This window comes from Morone saxatilis, unplaced genomic scaffold (genome assembly GCF_004916995.1).
Source record: "Morone saxatilis isolate NCDOM2014 unplaced genomic scaffold, NCSU_SB_2.0 Contig23, whole genome shotgun sequence".
Lineage (NCBI taxonomy): Eukaryota > Metazoa > Chordata > Actinopteri > Moronidae > Morone > Morone saxatilis.
In genome coordinates this window covers 4,344,485-4,354,147 of record NW_023339796.1, presented here as the reverse complement: position 1 = coordinate 4,354,147, position 9,663 = coordinate 4,344,485, and the positions used below count along the sequence as shown (strand labels likewise).

At 44.8% G+C, this 9,663-nt stretch overlaps 1 protein-coding gene across 1 annotated transcript in view; it reads right to left on the bottom strand.

The window, feature by feature from the left end:
- Positions 1-9,345, bottom strand: part of cadm3 (cell adhesion molecule 3) — an 82,769-nt gene extending 73,424 nt beyond the window's left edge. Inside the window, exon 1 of the mRNA XM_035671365.1 lies at positions 8,853-9,345. Within this exon, the coding sequence (XP_035527258.1) occupies positions 8,853-8,943 (91 nt within the window). The 5' untranslated portion in view covers positions 8,944-9,345. The remainder of the gene's footprint in view (positions 1-8,852) is intronic.
- Positions 9,346-9,663: the final 318 nt, after the last annotated feature.

Here is a 9,663-nt window from a genome sequence, read left to right as displayed (position 1 = left end):
CCCCCCCCCCACTCCTTCAACAGAGAGGCCTTGAAGAGCTATTTAATTACTCAGCACTTTGCTCGCTAGGAAATAGAGCGTCCCTGGTTGGACACCACCTTGTGGGAAAAAAAATGACTGTAAGCAGTTTGAAAACAAATCAAATTCCTACACTGTATATGCAGAAGTGGTTTGCTGTGTTGGGAATATATATGCACGCGCTGGCTGGCCTGCTAAACACACACACTTATGCGTACACACAGGTACCTAGGCCGGGCACACACACACACACACAATTTTACGCCTGACAGTCAACAGCTTGGCTCACAGGGGTATTTTTGTTTAAGTAAAGACTAGAAGGCCTTCAAAGCTCTATTTGAAGACATGTGTGTGTGTGTGTGTGTGTGTGTGCACGTCTTCATGCGTAAATATGTACATAAGCTTTTTCTTAAATTGTTTCTGTGAGCGTATTAGCATCTGTTTACGCATTTGTGTGTGAGCATCTCTGAGAATGTGTGTCTATACGCTTTTGTCTGTGTGTGTGTACCAACATACAGTCAAGGAGTTGCGTGTTCATTGAACAAAGAGCATGTTTAAGTCTGCGTGAGAGAGAAGCCGGCTGAAAGACAGAAAGATAGTGTTTGTGTGTGTCTCTGTGTGTGTGTGCGTGTGTGTGTGTGTGTGCAAGCGCACTAAAAAATCTTAATAGTCTGCCTAGAAGGCTGAGAGAAAGAGAAGTGAAGGAGAGTGAATCAAAACATGCGTGTGTGTCTTTTTGAGCTCTTTGGCAAAGGTGTGTGTCAGTGTGTGTAGTAGATTTCTCATGCGGGGATAAGGAGCTTAGGGAAGGAGCATATTCTTTTCTAAGTAAATCTCATTAATTTTAATTAGCTGTATATTTAGCCCATACACCTGGATTGGGTGTAATTCCGTTTGTATATATAGCAACTACTGAGCAGAGCAGGTAAAATGACTCAGGTAGCGATTATATTGCCGTAGCTGCCTCACATTTGCATAATGTGCTGTATTTGATTGTGTCGCGTGCCTAAGGAGGATATCACAGGAAAATATGCATTCCCTTCATTTTCCTATTGCATGCTCTATGTAGCGCGCCATGGCTCGTCCTTCTAAACGTTCACCTCTTTTCTCTTGTGTGTTTTTTCTTCCTCCCTCGCTCCCCATGCTGTTTCTTTTCATTTTCTCTCCGGTCTGTGCACCCCATCATTAAGAGTGCGCCCGCTTTTTTTTCTTACTACCCCTCCTCCTCCGTTTCCCCGGCCCTTGTGTTCCCTTACTGTATGGATTTCTCTTGTTCACGTGCATGCCTCAGTCTTTCTCCCTCTGTCTCCCTCGCCCTCCCTCCTTTCCTGGGTAATCAGCTTATCCTATGTGTGTCCAAGCCTCTATGTCTGCGTTCCTCCTCTCTTTGTTTCGGATTCATTCAGCAGGGAGATTAGAGATGCCTATTTGGTGCCTTTGTTTTCAACCAGCGCGGTAGCACAGAGTTACACCGCACGGCGATGGCCTCGTCATAAAAAGCCACATCCACTCATCATGTGCTCATCATACCCTGATCAATGTCAAGAGCCAGATGCAGAATAAATGCCAAGGCAGTACCTGTCCACTGGGCGGTGTGTGAGTTTGAAGCTTCCACTTGTATGACTGTTTAATTGATCGGCTGACCTTATTTAATGTTTAAAGAAAAGCAATGTATTCCCTGCACCAATCATCACCGGAAAACATGAATGCAACACTCTTTAAAAAAACGCAAGGATAAAAGAATGAAGCCAACAAGCTCATTTTTGTGATCATCAACAGACTGCTGTTTAGGAATCTTTAAACGCTGATTACTTCTATTCCTCCACTTAAAAGAAAAGGTGTGCGCAGCAGATCTCATGAAAGGAAAATCATAGGTACTGTAGGTCACAATCACTGTATTCACCAAGTACAATGAAGGCACTGAACAATGAACATATTAATTGTGTTAAGTGAGTACCTATCTTAAGGCTGTGGCTTTGGTGAAGAAACATTATCAACCTAACACATAAAAGCACTGGAAGAAAACTTAAAATGTTATGCAAGGGTAGAGTGCTGGGGAGATAACAGACTATTTACTCCACTTTCTGTTTAAACATTTAGCAGTCCGACCTTATTTGCACCTTGTATTAAAATGCGCTGTCTGTGTGGATATCTAGGATGAGAAAAAACATGCTACTACAGTCATTAAATGCACATTACGCTCTGAATGTTATCTGGTCCTTTAGACCACCTACAGAAGTGATCAAACCTCAGCCAGGCGTAACCAAGCCAGTCCACACAGTGTGTATTCACTTCTTGCAAACAGTGCAGAGAAGTTTAAACTCACTCCAAAGTTTACCATCCATTCAGCTTCTCCAAAGACACCTACGGTATCACTCGCCATTCCCACCAGTTCTCATTGCTTTTCTTCTTCCAGAGCGAACTGCAGCAAAAAAACACACGTCATCATTTCCGTTGCCTTCCAGCAAAGACTCATAAAAGACGACCTTTTCCACTTCAATGAAAAGTAAATCCAGCCTCTATAGTATCAAGTCTAATGATCCTACACCCGTCATGCTTGTTCTACTTGACAATGCAACCTCCCAAACTACTTCCCCACATTGCATAGGGCGCGTGAAAAATTCTGATCCAATTACAATGCAGCCATAAATGAAAACACATACACTAAATGCCAGGTACTGTATTACTGCAAAGGATATTCAAATAATACAAACTGCATTTTAATAGCAGTCTGTATATGGTAGCTATGAGCATTCAAGCAGTGTGGTACAGTGTGATTGTGGGGCATAAGGAGTGCAGCAGTGCAGTGGAACCATAAATGCACTCCACTGAGCAGTAGCTGTGTTACACTACAAAAAATTTAATCATGATACCATCCAACTGTTTCAATGCTATCTCACAATACACAATAAACACCTCGGTGCCCATAAACATACTTTACAAACTGAAACTATAAAAAGTATACTATGTACAGGAAACAATATTTAAGACTATATACCTGAAGAATAACTTTGTTTCAGATTTTAAGCTGCAACTAGCACTCACTTTTACCCCTCTGATTGTTAATTCCAGTCAAATTTAGTAAAAGACTAATCAAAAACATTGTTGCATGTGTCAAGACAGGACACAGCCTTGAGGACTCTGTCAGTCTGGCTGCTGATTCACTTTGACATTGGATCAGCTGATAAAGCACAAGTGCCAGATTCTGCTTCAGACTGTAGCCAAATCAGCGCTAAACTGGTACTTTCATCGCAACTTATTTCCATCAAACAGCCATTTATAGTTACAGAGGGGGAATTATGTCCATGAGAGTATGTAGAGAACCGCTCACCAACACTGGTTCTATATGTTACAGTACTATGTTAGAGGCTTGATAAGACTCACCATCCAGTGAATGGAAGCTGATATCCTCAGCAGAAACCAGACCAGAGAGAATTCCCAAGACAGCACACAGGTGAATTAAAATGGCTTTATGGCTGTGGTATCAGCGATAAGATCCCCCAACCCCCCCGCCCCCAGACACACTCCCTACCACCAGCTGAAGTGATGGCATCATCAGAAAGAGGCAATAAACAAGAGCAACCTCTGCTCTTTCATTGGAGGAGCTCCTGCGCTCAGGGGGAACCCTCAGCACTCAGACTCAATCAATACAAATGCTGCGCTTTACAGCCACGCACTTGCGTCTTCCGGCACCCCGTCATAGTTAGGAGTTTCACACAGCACAGTGATGGGCTTCAACAAACAGATACACCTCCCCAGGAAGCCCTTGGTCTGACCAATCGTGCATCAGTGACAGGATGGGTGACTTCCACCCCCGCAGCAATCAATTAAAACCCCCATCAACGAATCCCTGCAGGTAACAGGGAAAAAAAGGGGGTAAGGGTTGGAGGTGGTGAGAGTGAGCGCGGGACCTGATCAAAGGAAAAGCCAGTTGAGTGCGGAGCGCAATAACAAGGGATGGTGTTTTCAGAAACGAGGTAAATTAATTTATTCCAAGGCTGACGTTGTTATTGTTGTTAGGTTTGTTAATCTGCGGTGTCTTTGTGAAGTGATAGTTAAAGGCTGACAGCTCTGCGAAGGCTGGACCCCTAATTTTCTCGACCCTGAGTCACTGCCGACTGATGTGTCTTTTAAGAGCACCTGAGAGGAAGCTGAGTGTGTTACTGCTTTGCAAAATCTCAAGAGCACTTCTCTCTTTCAATTTCTAAATGGCATTTGCAGTTATTATGATGCTAGCAAGAGAGATTGATCTGTTCTGATGTAATCTCACATTGCGTGAGTGGGCCTGGGTGGATGAGATCTGCCTCAGATTGATGAGGTCTAATGTAGTCTTGTATGGGTGCTCTTAAAACCTTTAAGATCCAATGATACCGGCACGCCACTGCATCTTAATTCTGCTTAATTTAACCACAAATTTCTTGTCAGCACTTGGGTCTTGTTGAGCTGTGAGTTTCTCTTCCTGTCACTGATGCATGTGCAATGTTCCAGGATGTCTGAGGAGCTATATGAAGATAACATGAAGACACAGCAATGTGCATAATGTGTGATGCAAATCATCCCGAGGGCTCTAGTGCTCATGGTTAGAGCTTTGTTGGGAGTTTAATCAATCAGCCACAGTGCCTTAATTAATCGGCATGATGAACAGGAGAAATAATTGGTTTTCTGCCAGATGTGAATCTGTTGCAAACTAATGCCAGCCAATCAGGATCCAATTTATAATCACAAAACTGATCTGAACGACAAAACACTTAAAGGATCAGAGAAAAATAAACATACAAGACAATGGGAATAATATGGCTTTGGATTTAAAATTCTGATAGGACACAGTTGCTAGGAGCTCTTTGTACTGAGTGTATTTTAGATGCCTAATTGGATCTATATAGTGTCAGAATCATCATCAGTCTCATTGATTGACATCTAGGATATGAGTTGGAACATGTCACTACCTTTTTTTCTTTAAAAAACAAACATATTGCTAATTAATTGGCATGATCAGCAAGAGAAGAATTAATTAGACTCCTCCCCAGATGTTTAGGAATGAATCTGCAGAAAACTAATGAGGGGTGTCTGGTTTCCATTGAAGCAGCAGATGTCATTAACTGCAGCCTACACTGACAATACAGATCTGCCCAATTCCAATCAGACCAGGTAACCAGTGGCTGAAACAAATGGAAAAGCACTGGACCCAGTAAATAGCCAGGGTCGAGATTGAAAACCACTGGTTTAGGCCGGCGCCAGCGGAGCCAAATGGAAAAATAGCTTAGGCCTCTTATTAATGTCACAGTGGCTAGGCGGTAATTCCCCCAGGCTCTGTGTACCTCAGCTTGTTAATGAGTCACTGCTTATCAGTCAGCCTTGTTAACAGGCAGAGGCCTCGCATCCAAACCGCCTACTGCTATTGTGTGCTAGCCGTACTGTGTATTAGCCAAATGTTCCCCCATCTTGGCACACAGGAAGTCAACAGTAAACAACAGCAGCACACACAGGAAGTAGGCATTGAGCCAGCAAGAAAGAGCTGGTCCAGGGGGGAAGGAGCCCATTTTGTGGCAGGATAAAGTGAACCGCTGGCAGAGACACACACATGCGGGGCCCTCCCGCCTATAAATCTTACCACACTAACGATTGGTCCACACTGCTCCCATCCTTTAATCCTTATTCATTATTGGTCTCAGCTGGAAGCATTAGGGCTTCATTCACTTGTTCCGACCAGCAGAACTCGTCGAGGTAAATAAACTATTAGGCATGTTTCTTGTCACGAATGCAAACATTCTCCTGGGGTCTGAGATCAGGCTGCCGTGGAGTTGAGGGCCAGGTGGCTGATGGGAGGACGCAGTGCGCTGCTCTACATGCTGTTTGTTGAGTGCTCCAGCGGATGGACCCTCCACACTCCACAGCATCCCCGAGGTAACTGGGTCAGCAGTACAGAACCAGGGCACAGCCGGCCAATTGCATGCCTAATCTGTGCCCTTCTGAGAGGCACTTTCCATCCGAAGCGCATGGCTGCACATCCAGCTGTGGAAATGGATATGTCAAATGGCGCGCAATTAGTGTCTCCCCGATTCGTTCACTTGCTCTAAGGAAGCCTGGTCACAGATAAATCCAGAAAAAACAGAGTCAGTGCAGTCCTTTCCCTGACTTTGACATGCATCAAATGAAGATGGGGCAGTGTAAGTGGGAGAGCTGGGTCGTCCAGGGCTGGCCAGGAATTTAAACTGTTGTGACATGCAGCCTGTTGGTTGCTGTATGATCATCAACCCCAAAACTCATGAGGGAAGCTCTTTTTTTCTCTCTTTCCTTGTTAAAATGATGAAAAGGAACAAAGAGTCTGCATGTTTTTAATTCACCGCAGACTGTGAGTGTAGCAGTGATGGGCAGTCAGATGCAGTCTGATGGCTCATCTGCTCCTGCATTGATTTGCTGAGCTAATCGTTTTTCCTCTCTGATACATAACATTGAATTATTTATGCTAAGTAGACCCTTCTGTTCCAGGGCCTCTTAGCATGGAGATCTCCATTATGACGGCATTATCTGACTGCCTGCCCCGCCCTACTCCATCTTCTACTTAACAGCTCTGCTGCTGTGTCACAACAACAACAATCGGACAGATCAGAGCAGATGTGAGCGATGGACCAGTGCTCTGCCGCTTACACATATTTACTGCTGACACTGAACACCACTGTTTGCCACATTGCTCAAATGTCTGGAAACTATAGAAGAATTAACACAAGAATTATATAATATGTATAGCTTCCTGTTTGTTGAGTTTTGGCACCATTCCTCTGTATTGTATGTGAGGTTCCATAAGAGCTGAGCTCTGTGTTTGCCAGTGAGAGAGTCTATAAATTGTCAGCAATTTCTGCACTAATGCCACTAAGACAAATTCCTGTACTACGTTGATGGAAAAAAAAATATGCATTCTTATTCTGAGTAATGCCTTCCTAAGTAGCATAACAATTATAATTCCAAACTTGTTCAAATGTGATTCTTACTGATTTCACAGCAGAAATGTTATTAGTTTTGTTTCAGCGTAGTTGATATTAGTATTTGATTATACTTCGAAAGCAAAAATAGATGATGATAAGACCGTGAGTACAACTTAATGGTTTACAAAAAGCACTATGAAACTGTTAAGCCAGCACTCCATCCCTGTTTCCTTTCTCCTCTCAATTGCACTCTTTGACGTGTTTTCTCATCTCCTAAACACTGTCAGACGTCCCAGGCTTAATTACTCTCCTTGACTGACATGATAATGTAAAACAGCGCTTAGGTGAAACCAAAGCAGGAATTGGTCATGCGTGGTCAGGCCTCCTGCTAGACACACCTTAATCAAATGTGACGTGCGTCTGAATGCAAGCCAAAATCATTTTCGGACCCAAATAACGAACCACTGCCTGGGCTTCAATGACGAGCTACACGGTCAGGGTCAGCACTCTGACGAGAGATTGATATTTCATCATCAGCGCCTCAATCTGGAGATTGTTTGTGCGTTTCTCATCTTCAACAGCTTTCGGGGGCCTTGACAGGCCTACATTTGCATTTGTTTAGCAGTGACCTCATCACGGGTCCTTGCCACAGCCGGATTATTTCTCACGTTCTACTGCACTGACCACTGTGAGCTCACACTGACAATCCTCCACTTCCCTACATTTCATACACAAATGGGAAGAAACAAAAGAATGCATAATTCAAGAGAAAATAAAAACAGCTGACATGGATAAACGAAGTGGAAGTAAAGTAAAAGTGGTGCGTGCACTGGCATATCTGTGTGCATGCATGTGCATTCAACATGATGTATTCAGATTTGTGAATTTGTGTGGGTGTGCACAAGTGAGCACAAGGGGCCTCAGAGAATATATATTGCAAATGCAAATAAGGGAACGTCTATTAGAAGCCTTCTTGCCTGCTATATCGTCTTACGCTTCTTTGCCAAACACTCAGTGCAATTAAATCCTCACTGTAATGGGAAAATGCCAACAGGAGTCTACCTGTGTCAATCAATTTTCTATGGATTGAGGGACAATCATGATGTGCCGTTTCGCCACCGGCACTGTTTGCCCTCTAAAGGTTGTATTACCAGAAGCCAGTCACTTGAGTGTTATGTAATTGGAAAAGCACGCTGGACAGTATATTCCTGTTCACTCGGTGCTCACAGCAGGGATGATATCATTACAAAGTGCTACCCTCATCAAATCCTCTCTTACCATCCGCTTTCAGCCGCACCCAGCTCATCACAAGTTGAGCTGTGGCCATGACGAGTGGCATGTGTCTCTACTCTATGTGTGTGGTAGCTGTGCACACTGCCGGGTTGCTACTTGATTAAGTACAAGATGATTACTGCTTATCTCCAGGTTGCATGAACCTCTGACACAGATATAGTCAGCAAACATGTAAGACAGACAGCAAGATGCTGAGCAGGTGAACATAAAAGAAAGAATGCTGTTTGAGTGCTCGTCTGCTTTCATGTGAGTGTATGCAAGAGACAGGTAGGGAGAGAGAAAGGGGGAAAAAAAGGAAGCCACAGGGAAAGCGAGCTACCATCAGCGAGGACCTGTAGTATGCATGTGAGTGGAGTCCTGCGCCCACGTGCAAGTCACACACATTCCTCAAAAACAGCAGCAGAAATTCCACCGGGGTCCGGGGAGGTGGGAGCGTCCCATGTGCTTATTAACGGCTCTCTGATTCCCTTGTCATAATACAGGAAACAAGGAAAAAGCCTCAAGTCAACAGATATGGGGCACCTCCAGAGACAGAAAGAGAGGGTCGGGGAGGTCAGGGGCCCAGGGACAGACTGCGAGATAGAAAGAATAGGAAGCGGATAGATAAAGAGTGCTTACCATAGACAATGTTGCTGTGAACCACAGCAGCGAATAGAGCTGTCAATAAGCTGACACTCCATAATGCAGAGGGGGCTGATGGGAAGGCCATGGTCAGGCGCACAGATCCGCCTGTCTCACTGAATCCTCAGGAGGGCAGAGGAGCTCTGGAGTGTCACCTGCAGGGAGAGGAGTGGAGAGATAAAGAAAACAAGCAGGGCAAGCCGACTGGCCACTAATTGCGTCCCCTGCCATTGGTTGGCTGCTGCGGAATAACGCCTGGCCCACCCGTTACTCACGCGTTGCTCCATGGGTATTCATCGATCTGCTTGTGTCATACCATACTGAGAGGCGATTGAGACAGGCGTGGTAAAGGGGAGGGGCCGGTGATGGAGCCGAACGGCAGAAGAGATGAGAGAGGTGATGGTGGTGGTGTATGGGGGGGGAGAGGGGGAGAAGAGGTTCATAATACTGTGAATATATTCATCCACTTTAACAAGCCGTGCGCATGTGGAGTGAAGGAAAACCAGTGCTTTGGACAGCTCTAACTAACTCGCGCTAATTAGAAACAACTCAAAGGAACCTTCCCCCCAGTTGGTCGTGAGAAAACAGGGGGAAAGAAAGAAAGAAAAAACCACGGCAGGAGAGAGATGCACCTGTCGCCCGCTGAGAATACTCGGTGCGCTTTGCACAAGACTGGAGACGTACAGACGTGCATAATAGCCGCTCAGGCACTCGTTCTCTGTGCCTCTCTCTCTTTGTCACACACACACAGACACACACACACACACTCATTCCGACCCTCTCTTTCTCTCTCTCTCTCTCACGCACA